Below are 26,658 nucleotides of genomic sequence, written 5' to 3'. Positions count from 1 at the left end.
AACGAAACCTCCAAACCCAAGACGGTCAGCCTGCGAGGACCCCAAAATATGCCCGACGGTGGGAAAATATTGTGGCTTTGAGAGATTTTTCTGGGCGAAGGGAGGCAAAAGTCGTGGAGAGCTGACACCGAGTCCTCCCCTGCCACGCAGCAATGGTAAAGTCCGCAGCTCAAATTCCGAGAATTGAGCTCTGTTGATTCTTAGAACTGGGGTTCTTAGAAGTGGTGATGCAAGAAGTTTCTAGGAAAGGCCGGACACCAGGTGATTATTGCTGTTGCTGCCGCCGCTGCTGCTGCTGCCGCCGCCGCCGCTGTTGCCGCTGGTGCCGCTGCCGCCGCCGCTGCTCATGATCATTATTTTACCTTTTAATTCTTTTTTTTCCGCTCTTGCCAAATGCTTTGGCTCCAAGTTTCCTGTGTGCATCTATTGATGTATATGTATATATTTATTTATTGTAGCTGTCAGGTGTTAAAATAAATGCCGAAGATTAGTCCCACGTCTCTCCCACTCTAGGATATAGATTTTTATATATTTATTATTTTTTTCTTGTTGTCTTTGAGTGAATCGGCCGGTTTGGGGAGGCTTTTGCCACCCTCCCTTGTGTTGTTTTGGTTTTTGAAGAGGAGGTGGAGGAGAGGAAGGAGGGGAATTAGGGGGCGGCCGAAGCAGAGAGGACGAGACAGTGCTTAGGGGGTGATTCGGGCAAGTCTGGGGGCTGTCTGGCCCCAGACCGCGGAGAGGACGCGCTCTCGCGCTCTCGCTCTTTCTGCTGCTGCTTGCGTACGGCTTTTGATCTTGCTGGATTCGTGCGGCTGTGTTTTTTCCCTCTTTTCTCGCTTGCGAACTGCCTTTCTTGCTCCCTCGCTCTAGCCTCCCCTTCCCTCCCTCCCTCCCTCCTCCTTTCCCTCACCTCTCCTTCCTTCCCCTCTCCCGTCCTTCTTGGTAACTCTGGGAGGCGAGGAGGGAGGCTGCCCGCTCGCTCGCCCCGCTGGCTCCCTTCCATCGGCCTCGGTCCTCTAGATTCCCTATCTCCGAGCCGAGATTTGGGAGGAAAAATGCAAGCGAACTCCTTGGGCTTCCCCCCCTCCCCCTTAAACCCAGATGAAGTATTGGTTCTACTATTTCCTTTCAGAGCCGTGGTCTTCCTAATGAGATCTGAATGTTTTGGTGTCCCCTTCCCTGTGTTTTTGGGGGAGGTTTAGCTTGCCTGGGGGCGGGGATGTTGAATACTTTGAAAATTATTCTTTCTTGGTTGTAGTCTAGGGAGTCGGGAACCCCCGCGCGCTCTCTCTCCCCATCCTGGGGAGCGAGACTTGTGGCGGGATGGGGATTTTGGGGGTGGGCGGAAAAGGATGCGCTTTTGCACCTGCGGTGCTGTTCTGCGTGCGGGGACTCCGGGAATCTTCACAGGCCCGCCCAGCCCAGCGGGAAGGTGGCGGGATTTCTGGCGGTCGCGGTGTTTGTATTTTGGGCTCTGCGTGACTCGGTGTTAGCTCCCAATGGCTGTTCCCTCGCTTTCCTAAATTTTATTTTTCCCATGGTGCAAGCTTTGTACAAACAAACAAACAAAAAGCTGCGGGTCAGAAAGTAGCCGGCGTCAGGCTTCAGATTGTCGAGGTCCTTGCACTGGGCAAGGGGAAAAACAAACTGCCCCAGCCCGTGTTCCTACGTGCAGGACCCGGGAGGAGAGAAGGGCACTTTGTGGCCCTGGCTGGGGGAATCCGGCGCGGAAGGAGGGGGCGCGGGCGCGAATGGGAGATCTTTGTGAGTGATTTTGCAAAAAAAAACGGATTGTGAGGTTGGTTGGATTTGCAACCTGTGGCTCTCCTCGAGGGAGTAAGAATGGGGGAAGGCGGCGGCGGCGGCGGCGGCGGCGGCCCGGGGCGGGAGCGGGTAGGGAGTTGGAGCCTCGGAAGGCTGCGCTAGGGAGCTGCGGGAGCGCTGGGCCACCCCGCTGCCGGATGTAGTGACCGTGGTAAATGTCTTGAGAATGTGGATTGCGTTGCCTTTATGATGCCGTGTTATTGGAACTCTAGCCAAAAATGGAACTAGTGTTGCAATAATGAGTTTTAAAAGCTACCCTATGGAAAACTAGTACACAACCCTACAGATTGGAAAAAGACCCTTTTTGTGTTGTGCCCTTTCTCGACGTTTGTCTTGGTGCTAGGGGTCCTGACAGCTGAGCGGAAGGAATGACCCTAAACTGGGTGCGCAAAGTCCAGAGCTGTTACTCGGTCCCTGACCTCTTCAGTGAACTAGCCATCCCCCCACCTCAAGGAAACTGATTGAATTTTACGGATCTTTTTTTTTTTTTCAATCAGTTTATAGCTTCCAGGAGGAAAATCTTGTGCTTTACTTTTTTTTTTTTTTTTAAGTAAAGTGTCAGTAGATGCATTTTTTTACTGCCCGGAAAAAAAAAAAAAAAATGGGGCAGGAGAGAAGGAACCAGGGAAAGGGCTGTTTAGAAATACAGTTTGTGGGTCTGAGCGATGCCGCCAGCTTCCTCTACAGAGACTGCCAGTTTCCCTTTTCTTTGCAAGGTGTGTGTGGTTTTAATAAATAACTTAAAAAGGGGGGGGGGCAAGATCCATCAGGAGACAGGTATCTATTTTGCTCACTATTTACTACCAAGAGCCTTTGGCACTGGAACAGAACCTCGTAAATCTGCAGCCCAAGTTGAAGTTCATCTGGCCCTAGTCCACACGCTATTCCTGGAGGTAGCAAACATGAGCTCAAAGGAACAAGGTGAAATCACATTCTTGCTTTAAAATATATGCTTTTTTTTTTTTTAAAGGAGAAAAGATATTTGTTCCTGGGGGAGGAGGAAATGGAAAGGGAGTACCAGGAGAGGGGCATTCCTTTCATAAAATGACTGTAATTGAGTCTTCAGGCCAAAATAGAAACCTGTAAATGGGAAATATTCCCCTCCCCCCACTTAAAAATAGAAATTTCCAATATCCTATTTGGAAGGCTTTCCAGTACTGCAGGCCTAAGCATTGACTGATTTTTAGGGTCTGTTGATAGTGACAAGGCTAGAAGCTCTTTGTAAAGACTGGGCAACTTGAAGGAGAAGGCAGCTAGAAGAAGTGGAAATCCTCCAAATGGCGCCCCCCCTTCCCCCGTGCTCAGTTTTGAAAGGTTTATACCCCTTGCTTTCTTGAAGGGACTGTCCAATTTTTATTCTGGGTTTGGTTGACAGGAATGGGACTCTAAACTCTTAAGCTGTCATTTGCTGAGCCTGAAAAAGTTCCAGTTATTGGTTGAGTAAATGGTAGCCATGACTGGATGTCAAAATTCTTCCTTCCCTCTCTCCTTTGCCTGGTAGCCACACTCACAACCCACTTTGTTGTAAAAAATTTTTTTAGAGATTCAGAGGAGGTGGTGCGGCAGCGCCACCCCTCGATGGGTGAAACTATTTGCAAAAGTCAAATGTTTGAAAAAATATTGTGAAATGATTTTTTTCTTTAGGAAGGGGAGATAAAACTAACTTTAAAAAAAGACTTTGCAATTGAGCTCTCATAATGAGGGGGAAAAGCTGCTTTCAACTAGGAGGGTATCGTGATAGGCGAAGTGGTTCCAGTGTGTGTGTGTGTGTGTGTGTGTGTGTGTGCGCGCGCCGCGGCGCGCGCGCACACACACACACACACACACACACACACACACGAGGAAGGTTGCCTTGTATGGTTTAAGTAGGCGAGTTTTCCAGGCGGAGGTTAGCCCCCTTTCCCTCAAGGACTTTCCTTCTCCTCCGGTCATCTGCATTCAGCTGCCTGTGTGATTCTGAGATAGGGAAGAATGTTTTGATGTAAGAAACCGTACTGACTGGACATCTTGTAGTTTTGCTGGCAGTGATGGTGGTGTCTGTGAGGGGAGGGTTGAGGAGAGAGGTTTTTGGATAGACTAGGGCAATGGTAGCTGGTCTGTAGCTGGGTTTGGAGCCCTCTGGGAATAAAAGTAGTGTGGCGCGTGCCAGTTTCCTGCACTGCGCAACAAGTGGGAAAGCCGCCACAGGGATCCGAGGGAGGGTGCTGTGTTGTGGGAAAGCTGGTCGGTTTCTCTTCGCCCCACTGGAAGCCAGGAACAGCTCCTCCCAACCCTCCCGGCTTCCCAGTTTGAGAGCAACAGACCCATCCAAAGACCAACTCGTCTCCACTTCCTCATCCCAAGCTTAGCCGAGCGCTGGAAGCCTGGGTTGGACTCTTCTGCCTTTCGCCTCCAGGGCCCCCTTTCAACACGGGAATCAGAAGTTTACTCCCGACTTTTTTTTTGCTAGTCGACTAGTGTTTGGCAGGAAACTCTGATAATACTGTTGAGTGCCATTCTGCTTTTTGAAGACAAGTGCACCCTTTCTCTTCCCAATACATTCAGCCTTTCAGGCTGGAAAAATCAACGTATGAAACATGAACACAGCTGCAGATACTGAGTTGTGGCTCCTAGAGGCGTGGACATCGGGAAGAAAATATATATATATATCCAGTAAATTAAGTGTTTTCCAGTATTGACCTATGGAGGCCCCCCCCATCAAAAAAAAAAAAAAATGATGGGGGCAGTCGGGTGTGGAAGACGATTTTGGACGGACTGAGTCCGCCACCTAGTGGTAGGTCCTGGCTGAGTTCCCCATGCCTTGGGCAGGGGACCGACGGAGTCACCTTCCTGTCCCTAAGTATCCTAACGAGGTGCTAGGACTGAGAGAGGGCAACCTCCAATAAGAATGACATCTGACCTCCAGAGTTTTGGTAAAATGGATGACAATTAGCCTCCGTCCACAGTCGCCCAGCGTGGGCATCCCTCCGCTAAGAGAACCAAAAAGTACCCCGTTTTGAGAACACTGCTTCCCCGCTTCTGTGGCCTCTCCCCAAGGAAAGTCAATAGTGGAGGGATGTCACGGAGGCTGTAGGACATACAGTTCTTTACAGGTGAGGAGTCAAGCCTAATGAGAGGGTTAATGGCCAGTTAGTGACCTAACCGGAACTGGATTTTAAGCTTCTGAATTCCAGGTCAGTGACTTAAAGTCAAAGGCGAGTTTAATCTCCGTCCCTTTGAGGAATCTAAGAGAAAGGAGCAGGTGGAAACGGTTCCCTCTCTGTCTCCGAGGAATTTGTTTAGAAAGTATGGCCCAAGATTTTCAGTAACAGATGTGAAAAGCCTACTGTAGTGCTGAGGGGTGTGTGTGTGTTGGGGGAGGGGTCTCAGAACTTGGGAGGGAGTGTGCGTGTGTTAGGGTGTGATTAAGGCCCAGTCCCTAGACTTGCAGAAATGCACCTTGCTGCGCCGGAGGCTCACATTTGAATCCTAAAATAGCTCTTTTCCTTTTCTAAACTTTGCTTAGTGGCTTGATGTGAAATCACGCGCGTGTGTGTGTGTGTGTGTGTGTGTGTGTGTCCGTCCTATGGACAGGCAGAGTGTAATCCACAACAGCTTCTCAGCAAAGTTTTCTTTCTTGGAGCTCAAAACTTAAGATGGCAAACGCGCGCCGAGTGCTGGCGTCCCCTAGCGACCGCCGGCGCGCACACCCGTGGGTGAAGCGGTTGTTTCCATCGCTCTGGTCGGCCAGAATCGAGTTCTGCCTCTCCCACTGCGGGAGCTGTTGGAGGCCGCGTGGGAGAAACGCGCCTCTGTTCAGGTTGGAAGCGAATCTGGGGACGTGTTTGAAGAGCGGTCAAGTTTGACTCATCGCTTTCCAAGGACAGTTAGTGCCTTCCATCTTCATTAACGTGAATAAAGACCTTGGCTGACTTCTGTCCAGATCGGATTTTTAAAGGCATTGTTTGCTTGGGGAGATCATTGCCTCTCCCCTCCCCCGCCAGCCTTTTTGCAAAGGCCGGGCCCCGTCCAGCCAGAATAGCCAAAATATCTCTACTCGTGGTCTGCTGGCATTGACTGCCGGCCCTTTCTGGAAGGCTGTCGCGAGCTGGGCGCCTGGGGAGCGTCCCTTCTGCAGCTCCTCTTCAGATCTTGATGATAAAACACATCCCTCTATTTTAATGCATTTCCTAGAAGCTTGCAGGCTTGCAAGAGCACTGTTGGCAAGAAATGTGATAGAAATGAAAGGACATAAAGTCCCTGAACACCTCCTCGGTCACTCAAAGCGACTGCCGAGGCCACCGTGTTATCAAATTCGCTTTTATCTACTGTCGTCTCCCCCACCCTTCTGCACCCGCCCCCCCAGGCAAGAACGCGAAGAGTGTTTCTCCCCTAGGACAATAACGGCTCGGCAGTTTGACCCTGCCCCCCCCCCCCACCGCCAGACCCGAGCAGCTGATTAGCCTAAAAGACACTGCAGAGAAAGGGAGCGCTCCTGCTGGAGCCCTGACGCGAGTTTCACTGCGGCAGCTTATTAAAATTCCTCGTCCCTGCCCCTAAACAGTGCTTTGCACTTCCATATTCTCCTTTGGATTTCTCAACGAGTTATTGGAGTTATTAGATTACCAAGTATCCAAAGCCGAACGGGATAGAGAAGGGGGAAGGGTGGAAGGCATTCTCCAAATCGGGAGACTGTGTCTAAACTAGGTCAATGGAAGGAGGGGCGGGGCGACAAGGAGTTGTCCGTTTCAAGCCTTGGTGGAGGGCTCCCTCTAGTGTTAGGCAGCGATAGAACATCATTAGGTTTGAGCTCCAGGAACCACGGGACTCCTAATTTCCAATAAGTGCATTTACTTAATTTTAGCTTCCCTTCCTAGACTCACACCCCATCGCGTATTACATTTCAGCCTTCGCTTTCACTTTTATCTCACCGGGCAAGGAGATGAGAAAGTAAGATTTTATGAGGCCAAAGAGGCCTAGTTTTTACTGACCCCGCCTCCGCTGCTGCTGTGGTGCGCAGCGTAGTGCGACGCTACCCGCCAGTTTTAGGACTGGACTGCGGCCTTAGAGGCTACCTCTTTTCGTGCCCCCCATTCCCTACCCCTGGCCCCTGAAAGTGTTTCTCAGAGCCTGCTGCTGCGACCGATTAAGATATTGCCCCCAGGGGTTATAATTTCGAGGAAGGCAACCTTGGTGCGCGCCCATGAACGCGCTGGGGTTTGCGTTCAGGCCCCTGCCGAATCCCGACCTTTTCTCTTTTTTTCCAAAGAAATTGGATTCGGAAATCCCGAAATCTGCCCAGCTTCGCCGTAGTAGCTCCTGTTCTAAAGACCTTGGGCGGAAACCTAATAGAGTTGGGTTCCCTTTCTTGCCAACGTAGGCGGAAGGGGCTTTCGGTTTAGTTTTCTCCACCTCGGGTGCGGCGCCCTGGATGGCGACCCTCAGCCCCAGGGACTCCATCTTTTTGACCTCGAGGCCTTGCCAAACCGCTCCCTTTAAAATAGGGGGTGGAGGGGCCAGGACAGAGAAAAAAAGACGCACCAGGCAAACACACACTGGGATTGGGTAACTTGTTTGAAATAAGCCTGGGATTGGACCCGAAACCAATCTAGACCGGCTGTGCAACTAAATTGTCTGACTTTCCCCATTTATAAAATTGTAGGGGTTGGGTTGGACTAGGTGAACTCTAAGCGTCCTGAGCCCGGCGCGGGCGAGAGATTTAGGGGAAAGTGTGCCATATTCCCCGCGAGCCTACCCGGGCCACCCCACCCCCCCCCCCCCGCCCCCGGTGAATCCCCGGCGGCCCGTGCGGCGCAGGCAGAGATCCTGGCGACTGCCTGGGCAGGCAGCTTCCTGGAAAGTTACTTCTCGTTGGAGCCGGCGATAGGCAGAGAGTGTTCTGTGAAATCCGCTGAGTTGAGATCGACTACGTTCCGGGAATGAGAGGGCTGTGCCATTCCCCTCACTGCCCCCTGCCTTGACAGCGTAACAGGAAAAAAAAAAAAAAAAAAAGCATACACAATGTTAGCTACCGAGGTGCATGAAAAGTTTTATTTGAATGTAACCAAATTAAAGGGCTGCCACCAGCGTATCTACTGGCCTCCGCCGCGCCTGCGGGGGCTTCGACGTGGACCAGCCGAGGCTCCGGGATCACGCCCGCGGGTGGGCGGTCCCTGGCAGACAGGTACAGTGTGGTGAGGGTGGGCAAATCCGCAGATCTGCACCGGCTGGCCGGGGCCGCAGGGCTCGGGGTGTGTGCGCTTGTAAGCCAGCAAGAGATGGGGGCTGCCTCTGGAGGCGGGAGGAAAAGGTGGGGTCTTTCTTATTGGCTGGCTTCTCTCTTCCCCTAGCCCCTAGCTCTTTTCTCTTGTCTCTCTCCCCTTCGTCCAGCCCTTTTCTTCCTCTTCCCCCCCCCCCCACCTTTTTGAGGGGGAGTTCCCTCTTTTTTCTTGTTCAAACCCTTAAAGGATCTGCTTTCTCAAGGTGCCTCATTGAAAATAATATACAGGCAAATGGCCAAAGGAGAGAAAGTGTGTGGGGGGTGGAAAAAACCCTGTTTTACTCTCACTTGGCTGTTACTGGGGCTAGAGCTGGGCTGGGGGTCAGGGGAGTCCAGGTCTGGGCCTTTGCAGATGTCAATTTCTGACAGCTCTGCTCTCTTGGTTGTCTCTGTGGACGGGGTCTTGTCTGTGGCGCTGGTGGAATGGCTAAAGCAAGTAGGATGTGTCTCTGGCTTTGCTTGGAATTAGTTCTGAGATCTCTGGTAAGCCTTATCCCCTGAAGCCTCAGTATCCTCCCGGTAAACTGGGGCTTTTATGAGGATTAGGTACAATAACGGATGGGAAAGAACTGAGTGGTCCCTGAAAAACAAGCCAAATGCTAGTCAGGCTTCCACACCTCCAACACCTAGAGGGAGGCAGTGTTGTCCACAGCCACCATGACCCACATACTAGTTGTGGCGTCTCCTAAGATAAAGCTCGCTTAGAAAGGAGTGGAGTTAGTAGGGACAAGGGCTTGGTGTATGGTGTTTGTTTTTGTTTTGTATTTCAAGCCAGGCAGAGAGGTTTAGGGTGAAAAGTGCCCATTCCTAGGGCCTGGCTGACAGTGGACACAGGGGAATTATTTTGTTTGTTTCAATCCACATCTGGAGTGAGTCACTGCCACTGGTCAAGGTGAAATGGCAAATCTGGGCTTCCTGTGGTTCCAGAAGTCTGTGACTGGAAATCCACAAGTGAGATGGTGGTTGAAGCTGGTTCAAGGATTGCCTTAGGTATTCCAGAAGTGTTGAGAGGGTCTCTTCCATGGGAGAAGAGGAGAAACCTCACATGTGTCTTTAGCATTCTTTTTCCAAGGAGACAATCCTTGAACTTGGGTTAGGACCAATTTAGTGTATCTTTCTTTGCCCATCTTGAGTTAGGATGGGGAGAGGAGGAAATAGGTTCTTTGTCTTTTTCTATCCTCTCCCTTCCCCCATTTCCTTCCCCCACCCCCCTCTCTCACATGCACACATTAACCTTGAAGCCGATGAGATTGAGTGACTGGCACTTGGGACCACAGAGAAATGTCAGAGTGTTTGGTTACAGACTCAAGGAAACCTCTCATTTTAGAGTGCTCATTTGGTAAGACTCAGCAGCCTGGAATGGGGGCAAAGTGTTTGTGTGGGGGAAGGAACTTAAAAATGAGATTCACCCACATCAGGGTGCTGTCTTGCATGTTCAACAGCACGTAGGCTGATTTGGAAAGGGGACAGGAATTTGAGCCAGGAGACCTAGGGCCGGGCCGCTCACCATCTATGTGGCCCAACATGACCTCCCTGGCCTCAGGCCCCTTTACCCAGAAAAGAGCTCTAAAGGGTTATGCTTTAAAAAAATCGATGGAGGGGTGCTGGGTTGGGGATAGGGTTCAAATGTCGTTTTGTTTCACAGCCCACATGGGATCGTAAATGAGAGTCTTTCACCTATGCTTTGAATTATTTTGTTTTAGGGAAACCAATTTGGAGAGGGTCCATATTTCATGAGTGCTGCCTGGCCAGTTCTCAGCTAAACCACACAGTCAAATCTTTCACCAGCAGGGGGAAGCACAAACTTGGAAGTTTGTAGCACTAGATTTGATCTTAGCCCCAGGAGGCTTGGGAGAGGAAACTTTGCAGGGGTGGGGGTGGGGGGCAAATATTCTGGAGAAAAGAGTAGATATGTCATCTCAGGTTGTATTCAGATTCTTTATTCAGTCTTAAGTGTTTCCTGACAGTCAGGAAATGCTGCCTGGCTGTTTGTCCTGAGCAAGCCATTTGAACCCAAGTCTCAGTTTTGTCATCAGTGAAATAGGGATAAAGAGATTGACCCTGTTGGCCTTGTGGAATCATTTGAAGACTTGAAGGATAATATTTTAGCAGATTTTGAAAAGTGGCCTGAGTTTTTAGGCCTCTGAAGGATCATTCTCATTAATATCGAAAGAATAGTTTTTCTTTTTTTTTTTCTTTACCATAAACCCAACGGCATACATTTCTTACTTTGAGAAAAGAAATACATGTGTGTGTGTGTGTGTGTGTGTGTGTGTGTGTGTATGGATGTATGAAATCGTATTCCCAATACTCGGGGTAAAAAACATTATTATTGCATAGCTTCGAGTGCCTGTTGTTTCCGTAAGAGCCGAGCTGGAAAAAATGTGTGCTAGCTTGTGGTAAAACCGCACCAGCTGGCAGGCTGCAGCTATCAAAGTAAAACTAAATATGTGTGTCCTAAAATAAGACTATAGTGGACAATCTTACATTCATTAAATCAATTTCTGTTTGCTTTTTTCTCTTCCCTGCAGGTTTTAAGCAAAATTTTGGACTGTGAATCAAGGCATTGGGTAAGTAAATTGAATTATATGCTTTAAAATTTTGTGGAGAAACTGTTTCTTTCAAATTTGCCAATGCGTGTGTTTCTGTGAACAGTGCCACTTTTCCTTAGATGAGATAAAGGAGAGTGTGTTGCCTCTCCATCACAGCCAGCCCTGCCCCCAACCCCTTTACCCTGGCATTGGACTATCTTAACACTGTTGTGTGATCATTCATTTCCTTACTCAGTTCTTGGTTCACGCTAATTTCACCACCTACTGTGTACCAGCAATGTGCTTGGTGCTCAAGATACATTCAAATAATTCTGAAGCCTGGTAGAGGAGAGACAGATGGTAGCTAGGATAATGAAATGAGATACTGATGAGAATAGCTGTGATTTATGAGAAATTCCACTAATTTTTACAACCCCATGGGTATTACTACTCCCATTTGGGGGAAACTCAAGCCCAGAAACCATAAAACAAGCTGCTCCAAGTCACACAGCTTGCAAAAGGTATGGCCAACATGCTAACCTTCAAAGCGTGCCTTCTCTCCTCTGTCATACTCATTGCCTCTCAATGCTGGTATCTGGGAAAAAAAAAACAAACAAACAAACCGAAAACATTCATCCAATATTCATTCCCTCCTCTTTCCCTTATAGGGGTTTCTATTAACAAATTGGATAAAGATTATTATCTCATTTTTATAGACGTGGAGAGCAGTGTCCAGACATGGGTCATGAACTGTTCAAAAGCAAACACAAGGGAGCAGGCTGGCCCACCTGCTCTGACACTCCTGGGAAGAAGGAACTAGGTCCTGGAGGAGTAACAGGATTTTAACCTTTTCTTTCAGGTGAAGGAAAAATGGCCTCGCCGGCTGACAGCTGTATCCAGTTCACCCGCCATGCCAGCGACGTTCTTCTCAACCTTAATCGCCTCCGGAGCCGCGACATCTTGACTGATGTTGTCATAGTGGTGAGCCGAGAGCAGTTTAGAGCCCATAAGACGGTCCTCATGGCCTGCAGGTGAGGGATCTGGAAGCAGAAGGCAGATGATGGCTGTAAGGGGTATGCTAGTGCCGGCTGCCAGTGCGGAGCGTGGGGGCCCCATTCCGGGTTTGGGATCACGTCTCCTGTGTCTCCAGATCTTTAGCACTGTCCTGGCAGGGTGGGTTCCCAGGAAGCAAATGAATGACCACACTTTTAGAAAAGAAAGCATTTCTATTCGGTGGGAATAGAGGAGAAGAAATCATATACCATCTCCAGAGATGTGTTTGGGGCAAATCTGGTGAATGACTTCAGTGAACCAGTGAAATAATGAAAAGTGAAAGAGAGTTATAAAATATTTTAAGCAAGTTAATTTGAAATCTTTTGCTCTTTTATTTTCCTGTGATTTTTATTTTATGCCGTGACTATACTTCCACAGGTCTTTCAGAGCATATGTAAGTTGGTGAAAGTGATTGACAAGTATTCCAAGGGTTCAGAGCAGTTTTATGTTACATCATCTCCCTGGATCTTCCTAGTGGCCTGTGTTGTAGGTGGCATGACTAGCTCTGTTTTGTAGATGATAAAATGAAGACATTCATAGGTGAACTGATGTAGAGCCAAGGATCCCAATTGCTAGTAGAGGCTTATTCAACACCTACAACGAGCACTTTTTTTTTTTTTTTTTTTTTTTTTTTACCAGCAGAGAGAACAGAGGTTTATAGAGAGATAAAAAGAATAGATAATGCTCACCAAGTGCTTACCATGTGCCAGGCATCATTCTGTCCCTTTTACATTTTCATTCCTGCCACAACCCTGTAAGATAGACAGCATGTTTCGTGCTGGGCAGATAAGGAAAGCAAGGTGCAGAGCAGTGATGTAACTTACCCAAGGTTGCATAGCTACTTACGGGGTGAAGTCCAGTTCATTTCTGGCTGCTCGCTCAGAAGGAGCAGAATTCAGATGTCAGTCGAGAATTCTGGCCTCTAACTGAGTGCTCTTTCCTCTTCCAGACATCATGGTTCCTGGAGGCATGGCTTGACTTTGACTTGGCTCTCCTTGGAATATGGATCTTGTAATAGTCTATGGACTTTTAGAGAGTCAGTAAACCATAGATGGCAGGCGTCATTTTATTTATTTGTTATCAACACCCAACTGGCTTCTAAAACAAACACTAAGAATTTAAAATTAAGGGTAATGTATTGGAACAAGAAGGAAAATGCTTATCCCAAAGATAGAGACTAAAATAGTTACTACAAATGAGTGCTAAATTTAGCTCTGGTAATCCATGAAGTTAAGACTAAAAGGAATCCAGGTTCTGTGACTTTGGGAAAATCACTTGACTCCTCTGATCTCAGTTTCCCCATTTGTAAAGGGAGACAAGGAGAGAGTCTACTATCCTTGGCAAGGTTGTAAGGAACACAAGACAGTGTGTGGAAAGTGCTTAATGACTCTCTGGCATTGATTAAGCCCTCTATAAATGGCAGCTATGATTAATTGCCAAGGAAATTCTGGAGCTAGGTCCAGGATGCTGACTATAACTGATGATAGTTTCTACATGTCTGTTATAGTGAGACATTTCTTTGTTTTACAGTGGCCTCTTCTACAGCATCTTCACGGACCAGTTGAAATGCAATCTCAGCGTGATCAATCTGGATCCCGAGATCAACCCGGAGGGGTTCTGCATCCTCCTGGACTTCATGTACACGTCTCGGCTCAATCTGCGGGAGGGCAACATCATGGCAGTGATGGCCACAGCTATGTACCTGCAGATGGAGCATGTTGTGGACACTTGCCGGAAGTTCATCAAAGCCAGGTGAGCTGCTACCCAGATGGAAGCCTTGGAAATGGATGGGATCAGAAAGGATCATAAACTTTTGATAATGTGTGCATGCAGTAAAAAGAATCCTCTGTGGCATGCCACAACCTAACTTTCCACTGCGCTTGCATACTCCTGCTATCCAGATATGCCATGGGCATCCCTGCTTCTTGCTTCCTGCCATTCACTTGATAGGCTCTTTCCTCCCACCCATCCTGAAAAACCATGCCTGGATGCCAGCTGCTTCATAGATGTTTGTGCAATTATCACTTAGCTCTTTCCTCAGTGTTTCCACTATGTCCCAAAGCCTTTTGCTGGTCCCATTGACCTTGCTTCTATTTTAACTATTTGCATATGTGTTTCAGTTCTCCTTTAGGCTTCTGTTGTAACTATTTACATATGCCCCTTAGTTCCTCCACCAGAGCATGTCTTTTATGTCACCCTGCTCCTACTAGAGAGGACATTTATTGAATTAAAGTGGGTTCACTGGGTCTAAGCCCCTGTTGAGGGCTAGTAAGACACGACCACCATTGACAGGTGAGGAACCTTCAAGGCACAGAAGTGAAGAGCTTTGCTAAGTGGAACAGAGACTCAGGGCTTGACTTCTTTAGAACCATTTGATTGCCTCCCTTCTCAAACAGAGAGGTTTCCAGCCTCCGTTTGATCATCTCCAGGAGCTAGGAACTCAGTGTTCCCAGAGCCATGCAGTCGACCTTGGACAGTTTGAAAGCTCCTCTATATGGCGAGTTGAAATCCGGCTTCCTTCACCTTTACTCCTTGGTTCTGGTTCTGTGAACTGGGATCAGACTGAGCTGGCCTATATTTTGCCCACATAATATCTTTTCCAGTATAGGCAGCCTGAACTCTTTGTCTCCTGTGGGTGATGATGGTGGCAAGATCCTCATTGCTATCATTTACAGGTGCTTTCTCTGGGTCAGGCCTTGTGCTCCAGGTCACAGAGCTGCTAAGTGGCACAGCTGGGACTGGAAACCAGGTGTGACTGCTGCAGAACCAGTCCTCCCTGCAATGGCATGAGTGGCCTGTTCTCCAAAGTCAACTTCCCCAAAACTCCAGGCAGTGTGTAGGGCGAGTCCTTTCTTCACAGGGCACTAGTTTGACAATGACCCTCTGAACCAGCCTGTGCACCAGCATTGGATACATTCTTCCATCCCTGAAACTCAGTTTTTATGTGTGTAAAATGGAGATAGTCGTGCCTACTGTACCTTCCTGCAGGATTCTGCAGGGATGAAAGCAGACAAGGGCTCTGAAAGCTTAATGTTCTATGGCGTCTAAATAATTATAGATTCACACATATACAAACATATGGGACTTAAACATACAGAATCACATATAAACAGGCACAGGCTGTCTAACTCTCTTTCTTTCTTTAGGCTTCATTTCCCCAGCTGTGGGCTAGATTACTAGGCATTTGCAGAACTGCCTTGTAAGTGCAAGGGTTTCCCTGCTGCAGGACCACATGGCCCATGTCTAGCTGACCCAAGGGCAAGTGTGGTTTCCTAGAGCCTAGACTCGTGTCACTTGGAAAGTTCTGACTTAGAGGCCTGGGTCTTCTCTTTTCCCTCCTGCAGTGAAGCAGAGATGGTTCCTGCCATCAAGCCTCCCCGGGAAGAGTTCCTGAACAGCCGGATGCTGATGCCTCAGGACATCATGGCCTATCGGGGCCGGGAGGTGGTGGAGAACAGCCTACCACTGAGGAACGCCCCTGGCTGCGAGAGCAGAGCCTTCGCCCCCAGCCTGTACAACGGCCTGTCCACACCGCCAGCCTCCTACCCTGTGTACGGCCACCTCCCGGTCAGCAGCTTCCTCTTCTCCGACGAGGAGCTGCGGGATGCCCGGATGCCTGTGGCCAACCCCTTTCCCAAGGAGCGGGCCCTCCCCTGCGACAGTGCCAGGCCCATCCACGCTGACTACAGCCGGCCGGCCATGGAGATATCCCCCAGCATGTGCCACAGCAGCATCTACTCACCCAAGGAGGCAGCCCCAGAGGAGGCACGGAGTGACATGCACTACAGTGTGGCTGAAGGCCCCAAGCCTGCTGCCCCCTCAGCTCGGGGCGCCCCGTACTTCCCCTGTGACAAGGCCGGGAAGGAGGAAGAGAGACCCTCCTCGGAGGACGAGATTGCCCTGCACTTCGAGCCCCCCAATGCACCCCTGAACCGGAAGGGTCTGGTCAGTCCACAGAGCCCTCAGAAATCCGACTGCCAGCCCAATTCGCCCACCGAGTCCTGTAGCAGCAAGAATGCCTGCATCCTCCAGACCTCTGGCTCCCCACCGGCCAAGAGCCCCACTGACCCCAAAGCCTGCAACTGGAAGAAGTACAAGTTCATTGTGCTCAACAGCCTCAACCAGAATGCCAAACCTGAGGGACCCGAGCCGGCTGAGCTGGGCCGCCTTTCCCCTCGAGCATACACTGCCCCGCCAGCCTGTCAGCCACCCATGGAGCCTGAGACCCTTGACCTCCAGTCCCCAACTAAGCTCAGCACCAATGGGGAGGACTCCACCATCCCACAGGCCAGCCGGCTCAATAACATCGTCAACAGGTGATTTCAGAGGCAGTCCGGGCCTGGAGTCAGGGCTTACCTGGGGCGGGGGTCCAGGGTCCCTTCTGGTGGATGCAGGGTTGTGTCCTCCTCTTGCCTGAAACACTGATCCTGTTGGTGGTGGGGGATAAGGCTTGTTGATTGAATTAACTTAAGGAAGGCAGGATATTAAGCTTCAGTATATTTTCATAGCAAGAGATAGCTCCCCTGCATGTTAGAAGAGCGTCCCAGGAATCCCAAGCTCCTGTGGTCTCGGGGGGTTGGCAGTGGGGGGGTGGGGGTGGGACTCCCACTTGCCATGGACCGAGAGAGGCTGTGAACTGCAGCCCTGAGGGGAAGAAATTGGGCCCAGGATAGCATTTGGGCTCATTGCACCCCCCACCCATGATCTCTATGTGTCTGCTGTTTGGAAGTGGCTTGGGGATACAAATAACTGTGGAGTGGAGTGTCCTCGAGGCTCCCCTGAGCACAGGCAGGAGGGGAAGCGTGGAGGCCCTGCTCCAGCTGCTAAAGCTCTTTCCTCCTGCCCACAGGTCCCTGACAGGCTCCCCCCGCAGCAGCAGCGAGAGCCACTCTCCACTCTACCTGCACCCCCCCAAGTGCACATCCTGTGGCTCGCAGTCCCCGCAGCACACGGAGATGTGCCTCCATGCTGCCGGCCCGACGTTCCCCGAGGAGCTGGGGGAGACCCAGTCTGAGTACTCGGATTCCAGCTGTGGTGAGTCCCTTCCCTGCCCTCCCTCCACCCCTACCTCTGCTGCACACGGGGCTTGTGTTCCCATCTTATTAATGCTGTTGTTACTGATTGGGAGAAGCCACTGCTGGGAAGTCCATCGGCATCTAAACCATGCTTCCGTATTCCTACTCCTGATCTCGTAGGGAACAAAGAAAGAGACCGAGGATTTGTTAATCTGGGGGGGATAGACAATGATCATGCAGCCCGCTTCGCTTCCTTCCAGCAAAGGCAGCTGTGGGGCTGGCTCTAACTAGCTCCGAGCCTTCTCTGTCCCTCTGGACCCAAACTTCTGGTACTGATTGGTGTGCATGTTCACCCTGCTGGGCTGGATATTCTAGAAGGAGAAGCAGGGGTCCTTTTCAGGCCAGCATCTCCCCTAGGCGACTAGACTCTGTAGTGAGTCTAGCACGGAGTAGGCCCTCAGTTCATGGTAGCTGAATTTGATTAGTTGAACCGATTATCAAATTGAAGTCTCTGGATCATCTGTGCTCAGCATCCCCAGTTTTCACCTCTTCCTCCAGCTCTGGCTATAGTGGGATAGCCCAGGAATACCTCCTCAGGGCTAAGCCACTACGATGTGTCATTTTTTAATTGTTAAAACAAAATTAGTTCCTTATACCGAGAGATTTGGCACAGGGTCATGGGTGGGCAGTTGGAGAGCAAGCACTGTACTCCCCCATCCCCGGCCTGCTGGCCATTTGCCTTTGCTCAACACTCTAATTCCTTCTCTCTGTGCCTCTGTTTCTGCTTCCACCATCGTCTTTGGTCTCCCTATCTCAGGAGTGTTTGGGAGACGTGGAGCCCAGATAGGTGCAAGGGTGACCATGTCATCATTCATTCCTCCTTCAATGACCTCAAAGTATCTTTGACTTTGATTCTTATCATAATTCCTATGATGCTTTATGTCATTCAATATGCTCCTGTGAGGTAGGCAAGACAGGGGTTTATTATCCTGATTTTGGAGATAGAGACACAGACAGAGGCTGTCTTACCTGAGGGCTTCTGTGAGCAAATGTAAATAGAACTATGAACTGATAAGGAAAGTTCTCAGAGCTCTGAGAGAAGGATGTGCCCTGCTGAGCTTTCCTCACACTGGCGCAGGCCCTGTGGGTACCGGGGGTTTGAGTTTCCCTTCTGTACCTTAATATCCAAATCTGTCTCCTTCCTCCTCCATATCTGAGACTCGACCCACTATGAAAAAGAGGTCCTCACAGGCACTTTGCTCTGGGCTCCGCTGAGGGTTGGGCGGGCGAGGCGCTGAGGTTCAGTTTGGCACTGGGGGGTAGCTACAGATGAGAGAGGCTTGGAGCCCTGTGCTCATGCTGGTGTCCCCTCCCCACCTGTGACAGAGAATGGGGCCTTCTTCTGCAATGAGTGTGACTGCCGCTTCTCTGAGGAGGCCTCACTCAAGAGGCACACGCTGCAGACCCACAGTGACAAACCCTACAAGTGTGACCGCTGCCAGGCCTCCTTCCGCTACAAGGGCAACCTTGCCAGCCACAAGACCGTCCACACAGGTATGGCCCTGTACCATCCGCCCGGAGCTTGCCAGGTTTCCCGGGGGTGGGGGTGGGGGGCAGGATGGGGAGAGGATTCTAGAGAAAGCAGTGTGAGGCCTTGGTGCCTGGTGGGGTGAGGCAGGGAGCAGGTGCTGGCCTGGCCTGAGTGCGGGCTTAGCCCTGCCACGTCTCTGCTTAGTGAGCCGGCCACTCCCTCTATGCTTTTTCTCTCCTCTGAGATGCTCTGTCTTGCTTCTGCACCTTTGCTGGGGTCGGAGATGTTAATCCCATTGAACAGGGGAAGAAACCTAGGCTGAGAAAGGCAAAGTCGATCTGGTTTTTATAAAGCCAGACATACACTATAGGCATCCTGATTCCCTCTAAGGGCTTATTCCTTATCGACCCACATTCCTTTACCAGCTAGCTTCTCATAACCTGACTGTTGTCCAGAGTTGACTCCCTGCTGGTATTTTAAAGGGGTTCATTATCCCAGAAACTTTCCATGAAGGGAGGCTTGGCCCTTCTATTGGTTTCCTCTGTCTGAGCGTCTCCTCCAGCCGGGCCCCACCTCTCTTGCAAATGGAATCCAGCTGTAGTTGCCACAAGCGGAAAAGCATGTTTGTTCTCAGGGAGAGAAACCAGAGCAGCAGATTGTATCTCTCTGGCGAGTGGGTTGATGACTGAATCAGTCTTAGCCAAGCGAAGAGCTAGAAGAACCTTCCAAGGTCATCTAAAGTCACCCCTCAGGTTCCAGGGATGGAAACTGAGGCTCAGAGACAGAGGGGGACTTGTCCACATCCCACAGTTAGAGCATCCTAATGACAAAGCTGGTTCCTGGAACCTTGCTTCTTCCCTGTCCTTTGCCTGGTGTTGTTTCCCTTCTTCCATGTCACCACCTGGTTCTTTTGTGTGTGTGTGTGTGTCTTTTTCGGGCCGCACCCGCAGCATATGGAGGTTCCCAGGGTAGGGGTCGAGTCAGAGTTGTAGCCACCAGCCTGCACCACAGCCACAGCAATGCGGGATCTGAGCCACGTCTGCAACCTACACCACAGCTCATGGCAACACCAGATCATTAACCCACTGAGCTAGGCCAGGGATTGAACCTGTGTCCTCATGAATGCTAGGCAGATTCCTTTCCGCTGAGCCATGATAGGAATTCCCACTACCTGCTTCTTGACCCTGGCCTCGGGTGAGGCATGCTGGTGTGTGTGAGAGAGAGGGGTGGCAGGCTCCTGATGCCTTTCTCTGCCATCTTCCAAGGGAAAGAAAGCCAAAGCGGCCCCAGGGAGGGAAGCTTGCTTTGAAATCCAGGATCTAGGGATGACCTCGGTTGTAGAGACCTCTGCTAAGCATGACTTTCCTTTTCCCCTTCTCCTGATAACAGGTGAGAAACCCTATCGTTGTAACATCTGTGGGGCCCAGTTTAACCGGCCGGCAAACCTGAAAACCCACACCCGAATTCACTCTGGAGAGAAGCCCTACAAATGCGAAACGTGCGGAGCCAGATTTGTACAGGTGAGCAGCGAGGGTGGGGAGAGGACCTGGACTGACCTTGTGTGCAGAGGTGGGACCTTGGCGCGTCTGTGGGCCTCCCTGGCAGAGCCTCTCATTTTGCTCTTCACTCTTCTGTTCAGGTGGCCCATCTGCGTGCCCACGTGCTCATCCACACTGGCGAGAAGCCCTATCCCTGTGAAATCTGTGGCACCCGTTTCCGGCACCTTCAGACTCTGAAGAGCCACCTGCGAATCCACACGGGAGAGAAACCTTACCATGTACGTGAGCCTCCTGTGGCTGCTGGTGGGCCTGGGAGGGGCAGGAGGTGGAGGGCTGGGGCAGCAGAACCTTTTGCTCCGATGCTCGCACTCAGGGGGATGACCACCAAACTCTAATGGGCCTGAGACCTGGATGTAGTCCTGATTTTCAAAGACACTTGACTTTGACCTTGGCCTGAGTCTCAGTTTGTGCATCTTTAAAGTGGAGGGATTGGCTAGGTGATCCTGATCCTAGGGAAGAGGTCTGGACTGTGGATAAATAAGATATTGGATTCATTCATTCATTCATTCCACAAACACTGAGTGTTTCCAACGTGCTGAGAAACTGGGCTGGGTGTCTGTTTCACAGAAGCAAAGGTGTTTGAGAAGGAACAGTCATAGAGTAGGAGAGCCAGAGAATGTGGTGATATAAGGAGAAAAAGAGAGAGAGAAAAGACAGTTGCAGGCGGCCAGCAGCAAGAGGCCACAACTGGGCCACGGGAATCACAGTGCTCTAGGGCATCGTCTCAGCCAACTATGGCTTGTGGGCTCATTTTTGAAATTCTGTGAGCTAAGAATGATTTATATATGTATATATATTTTGTCTTTTTAGGGCCGTACCCCCGGCATATGGAGGTTCCTAGGCTAGGGGTCCTATCAGAGCTGCAGCTGCTGGCCTACACCATAGCCACAGCAATGCAGGATCCGAGCCACATCTGCAGCCTACACACAGCTCACAGCAATGCTGGATCCTTAACCCACTGAGTGAGGCCAGGGATCGAATCTGAGTCCTCATGGATGCTAGTCAGGTTCATTAACTGCTGAGTCACGATGGGAACTCCTGATTTTTATATTTTTAAATGGCTAAAAAAAAAAATCAAAAGAATAATATATTGTGACATGCAGATTATATAAAGTTTAAAGTTCAACGAGCATCAATAAGGTTTTGTTGGCACACAGCTAGGCTCACTTGTTTATGCATGGTCTCTGCTCACTTTCATGCCACTACACAGAGCTGAGTGGTTGTGTCAGAGAATGTCAGGGCCACAAAGTGTGAAATATTTACTGCCTGGCTCTTTACACAAGCAATGTGCCAATCTCTGCTATCAAGGGGAAATATACTGGCCGGGCTGCTGGGCTCTCTGGGTTCTTACTCGGATTTGACCCTCCTTAAGACCATGGGCAAACCCTGGCCCTCTCATGGGGCCACATTTCTCTACCTCTATGAAATGGTGAGGATGCTGTAGATGAACAGGTTTCAAACTGTGTTCTTTGAATTGCTGAGGTTCTGCAACCCCAGAGAAGAGGACTGGAATGCATCTGGAGTGGCCTCTTTTCCTCTATGGTTTCCATTTAATTTGAAAAAAAGAATCCCATGGCTTACATGTGTGGAAAGTACTGTTATAGATGATGCTGACTTTGATGTATTTATGACGTCACTCTAGGTAGTGATGGGCACAGGGACGAAGGAATGAATGAATGGTTCATCCATATGTGTGAATGTTAATCTGAAAAGGTGGTTATTTTCATTCAATTGTTTATCAACCCTGGAGTGAATATCTTCTTACTTGCTGCTCATTCTTGGGTGAATTAGTTGTCTTCTCAGTAACTTAATTTCCTCATCTGTAAAACGAGCCTGATAACAGCACCAACCACGTGGAATTATATTAATGAATTCCCCGAAGTGTTCAGAACAGTGCTTGGCCCATTGTAAGAGTCCAGTATATATTTACTGTTATACTTGCTAAATGTTTAGATGCACAGGATGTCAGAGTTAAGAGTGACCTTCTCAGTATATTGACTCAGTAAGGGACTCAGGATGCACAGCAGTGGATGGAACAGATATGAGGGGGTGCCCACATTCTCCCAAGACCAGGGCTCTTTCTACTTGCTGTCCTGCCCATTTTATTAAATATTTTTATATTTCTAAACTTATTTACATTTTTATTTGAAAACATATTCTCTATATAAACATTTTTTATTACAGAATAGTTTCAGATTTATAGAAAAGTTGCAAAGGTAGTACAGAGAGTGCCTATATGCACTGTTTCCTATTGTTAGCATCTTCTGAATAGGGTATGTTCATCACAACTCATGAACTTGTATTGGTCCAGTCTCATGAACTAAAGTTCATACTTTATTTGGATTTTCTAGCTTTTACTGTTTCATGATTGCATCAGGTTCTCATTACATTTCGTGATCTATTTTACTTTTAAAGAACTTTCCTACTGAATCATCCTTATATTGAGTCAAAACAAGAAATAGCTCTACTGGCTAATGCTTTATTAGCTGATCTTGCTAAGTTAAAGGAATATAACCGCATTTTTAAAGTGTGCCCTAGACTCCAGAATTTTCATGGAATCAGATCGTTCTAATCCATTTGTCCAAATATGTTCAGATTTATTGCATAATCGCCTAAGAGGTATATTCACTAGGTACTGGGAAGATTACAGAGTTTAATAGGAAGTGGTCACTGCCATCAGAGCATTCCCCACCTGAGAAGGATGCTAATGTATGGGATGGTGAGGCTATCTGCATTTCAGAGCAAGGCTAGCTATCTCACAGAGTTCAAAGGAAAGAGGGATTATTTTCATCCTAGAGATTCAGGAAAGCCATAATAATTAGAAGGGTATGCATCTGAACTGCATTTTGGGGTAAGACTTGAACTTGTGGAGTTCAAGCAGGGAGATGTGTCTCAAGCAGGGAAAAAGCATGAGCAAGGCTTTGGAAAGCAGACAAGGGGCATTTGCACAAAGCTGCCGTGTCAATTCGCAGCAGCCAGCATTCATGTGGGTTCTCAACCTGGCCTCCCAGAGGAAAGAGCTGCCCTATCCCTCAAAGGGAGACTCTCCTTCTGAAGGGCCTTGAGTAATGACACGTTTCCTGGGGTGCTGACAGTTTGCCTCTGGTTTCTCCTTTAGTGCGAGAAGTGTAACCTGCATTTCCGTCACAAAAGCCAGCTGCGTCTTCACTTGCGCCAGAAGCACGGCGCCATCACCAACACCAAGGTGCAATACCGCGTGTCCGCCACTGACCTGCCCCCGGAGCTTCCCAAAGCCTGCTGAAGCATGGAGTGTTGATGCTTTCCATTGGAGCCCCTTCTCAGAATCTACCCAAAGGATACTGTAACACTTTACGATGTTCGTCCCATGATGTAGTGCCTCTTTCATCCACTAGTGCAAATCATAGCTGGGGGTGGGGGGTGGGGGGAGGGGCAGGGGGACGGGGAGCCGAGGCAGCTCCCCATCCCCCACTGCCGTAAAACATTAAGAAAATAATATTGCTTCTTCTCCTATGTGTAAGGCGAACCATGTCAGCAAAGAGCAAAATCATTTTATATATCAAAGCGGGGGGCGTTTGCAAAAGTTCTGACTTGACTTAGTCTGCAAAATGAGGAATGTATATGTTTTGTGGGATCAGATGTTTCTTTTGTATGTAAATGTGCATTCTTTTAAAAGAAGAGACTTCGGTATGTTATCAAAGAGAGGGCTTTAATTTTTTTAACCAAAGGTGAAGGAATATATGGCAGAGTTGTAAATATATAAATATATATATATATATAAAATAAATATATATAAACCTAAAAAAGATATATTAAAAATATAAAACTGCGTTAAAGGCTCGATTTTGTATCTGCAGGCAGACACGGATCTGAGAATCTTTATTGAGAAAGAGCACTTAAGAGAATATTTTAAGTATTGCATCTGTATAAGTAAGAAAATATTTTGTCTAAAATGCCTCAGTGTATTTGTATTTTTTTGCAAGTGAAGGTTTACAATTTACAAAGTGTGTATTAAAAAAAAAAGAACAAAAAAAGCTGCGGAAGGAAAAATGTGTAGTTTTGTTCTAGTTTTCGGTTTGTATATAATTGTACAACGTGTCCTACGGTGCCTTTTTTCATGGAAGTTTTCAACGGGGGACGACTGCGCCATCCCTTTTGGAAGTGTAGGCAGACACAGGGACTTGGAGTTGTCACTAACTAAGCTCTCTTTGGGAATGTTTGTCTCATCACATTCTGCGTCATGCTTGTGTTATAACTACTCCGGAGACAGGGTTTGGCTGTGTCTAAACTGCATTACCGCGTTGTAAAATATAGCTGTACAAATACAAGAATAAAATGTTGAAAAGTCAAGTTGGCTTGTCCCGGGGCTCTTTCCTGGGGCCCCAAATCAAGACTTGAATGGGTCTGTTTCCCCAGCTCTTTACCTGGTGGGAAAGCACAGGCTGGGGCTGGGGTTTGCTCCTGGTAGCTTCCATGTTCTAGCACCAGGTGGACCACAGACTACAGGTTCTGGCCAGAAGGAGTTCAGGTGAGAGGGTTTTGGATGGAATTCTTCCCTCTATTTCTGACTGATCCCCTACCTTTTTTTTTTTTTTCCCCTCAGAGCTCTAGACTAAGTTGTTTTTGTTTTTGATTGTTTGTCTTTTTAGAGCCGCACTTGCAGCATATGGAAGTTCCCAGGCTAGGGATCAAATTGGAGCTACAGCTGCTGGCCTCGCCACAGCCACAGCAACATGGGGTCCAAGTTGCATCTGTGACCTACACCATAGCTCACAGCAACACTGGATCCTTAACCCACTGAGCAGAGCCAGGGATCGAACCCGTGTCCTCATGAGTACTAGTTGGGTTCATTACCGCTGAGCCACAATGGAAACTCTGAGGCTTAGTTTTAAATGGCCTCAGTTCTAGCCCTTCTGACATAAATGTGAGTCCCTTCCTCCTCTGGGCTTTGGAGGATCTGCCCATTCCTTCTCTGAAGCTAGAAGGCTCACCTTGCCTCCTGGCTTGATAGTTTCTCTCTGTAGGGGTCTAAGGACAGTATGGAGGCATCAGCCTCAATTCATGTATTCCTCTGCCTTGGTGCCTTGGGAGGCTCTTGGCTCTCTACTGGGTGATGGACGGACACCTATAGACTTAGAAACTATGGATTGCTGTGAGCCAAGCCAACCTCTATCCCTACAGAAGTGTACCTTGTCCCAAGACCTCCTTGGTGGAAGTCAGCCACCTCCTCCTGTGTGACTTAGGACATCCATTCCCCCTCTGAGTCCTCTTCCCACCCACCCCTGTGGGATTGGATTAACTGGATTGTTTACGGTTCCATGATTCAGATGTAAGTTCACCCTAGCTTGCTTTGGCACCCAGTTTTATTTTATCTCAAAACCCCTCCAAAACCAACTTTGATTGACAAGAACTAAGAGCAGTGAGGACAAGTGTGGTCCTGGCCCCTGGCCCAGAGGAGAAAGTCCGCACTCCCTGCTTCCCATTTCTGGGTGGCCGGGAGCAGGGGCGTGGAACAGAGCCTCTCCTGGGCCCTTGGGCCACTGGCTGGACAGTGGTGTCCCTTGGCAGTGCCTCTGCAGCAGGCTCCGAGCACGTGCTGGGAAGCCTGTGGGAACTGACCAGCCAAAGCCCCAGAGAGAGCCTCAGAAAGTCACACCACCCTCTGCCAGCCACATGGCCTTGCAGCTCAGGTTTCCTTTGAAAACGACTTTAAAGGACTTGCCAGCTCGAGGCCTCAGCTCACCCTGCTCTTTGGAAAGGGAGAAAATGATCCCTCTGCTCCCATAGAAACTTGGCAGAAGAACTTACAAAATAGACAACTTCAGGAATGATAATTCACAGGCCCTGGGGAGGCCGGCCTCAGGGCCCCTTTGCTCCCCAAGGGCCTCCCAGTTTGTTTATGCATCAACACTGTTTAATAGAGAGACTAGGGGCTGGGGCAGACAGTGTGGGTGGCATTCAAGTTCAAACAAAAGGGAAGATCGAAGAGTAACTGCAGCCAATGGACAATCAATACTAAGTAAAAGGCAAACATCCCTGAACAGATAAGCTAGGACAAAGGGAAGCCAGAATTTTTATTACAAAAGTGTGACATGAATGCAATCTTTCACAGACACGTAGCTTATAGAACAGGATGCATGCTCTTCTCTCTGTCATGGGGTTTTTAGAGCAAAGGTTTCTAAGGACCAGAGTGGTGGCTGGAAGGAATGAGGGATGGTAAGGGTCACCTAGTTCAAATCTGTCCTGGATCCAGAAAGACACGGAGATGGCTGACACGCAGAAACTAGGCTACTGTCACCCAGCACACTGGGGCAGAGCGTGGAGGGCTGGCTCCTTCTGGGGTGGGGGACCCCACTGAGTGAAGGAAGAACAGGTACAAACATTCCCGTTTTAGAAATGAGAAAACGGACTCAGAGACTTGTCCAAGGTCATACAGCTAAGAAGTTGCTGGCTAGTCTGAGTTCACAATACTGGTTGTTGGTAGAACTTCAATCATTTCTTTTTCTTGGGAAAAATGAATTGTTTCCTTTGCAGTCTGGTTTCTCATTCCTCTTTGTGTCACTCACAGTGGTAAGTGTATTAAACAGTGGTAATAACATCTTGCACTGGTGAGGTGCTTAGGTTTTCCAAAGCACTTTGGTATCAATGATCACACTCAATTGTACAACCACCCCTCAGAGTAGAGGTTATGGGGGGATGGACAGATACTATACACCCATCTCAGAAACTCCACCAAATCAGGGCAGTGCCAGGAGTTACAATTGAACCAGGGGCTCATAATAACACATCAGACTGTATCTGCACACAGAGTTTTCCAAAAGAAAAGTTTCCCTCAGCCCTGTGGAAGAGTTAGGCCTTGGGCAGCCGTATTTCACACCATGCGGCGGGCCTCCCTGACCACTGACTG

General features: G+C 49.0%; 1 protein-coding gene across 7 annotated transcripts; it reads left to right on the top strand.

The window, feature by feature from the left end:
• BCL6 (B-cell CLL/lymphoma 6) lies at positions 20-24,101 on the top strand. Of its 7 annotated transcripts, none has more exons than XM_005657112.3 (10): positions 20-155; positions 10,615-10,653; positions 11,474-11,645; positions 13,198-13,419; positions 15,012-15,983; positions 16,517-16,701; positions 18,069-18,236; positions 19,603-19,733; positions 19,853-19,990; positions 22,891-24,101. In XM_005657112.3, the coding sequence occupies exons 3-10, from the start codon at positions 11,485-11,487 to the stop codon at positions 23,032-23,034; spliced, it is 2,121 nt and encodes a 706-aa protein (XP_005657169.1). In that variant the 5' UTR covers positions 20-155; positions 10,615-10,653; positions 11,474-11,484; the 3' UTR covers positions 23,035-24,101.

Source organism: Sus scrofa, chromosome 13 (genome assembly GCF_000003025.6).
Source record: "Sus scrofa isolate TJ Tabasco breed Duroc chromosome 13, Sscrofa11.1, whole genome shotgun sequence".
NCBI classification, from domain to species: Eukaryota; Metazoa; Chordata; class Mammalia; order Artiodactyla; family Suidae; genus Sus; species Sus scrofa.
This window is presented reverse-complemented; position numbering and strand designations above follow the sequence as displayed.

Bases quoted from the DNA above. Each gene is read 5' to 3' on its own strand.
- BCL6 (XM_005657112.3), top strand. From the start codon at position 11,485: ATGGCCTCGCCGGCTGACAGCTGTATCCAGTTCACCCGCCATGCCAGC. The intron at 15,984-16,516 runs GTGATTTCAGAG...TCCTGCCCACAG, and splicing joins CTCAATAACATCGTCAACAG to GTCCCTGACAGGCTCCCCCC. The intron at 19,991-22,890 runs GTACGTGAGCCT...TTTCTCCTTTAG, and splicing joins CGGGAGAGAAACCTTACCAT to TGCGAGAAGTGTAACCTGCA.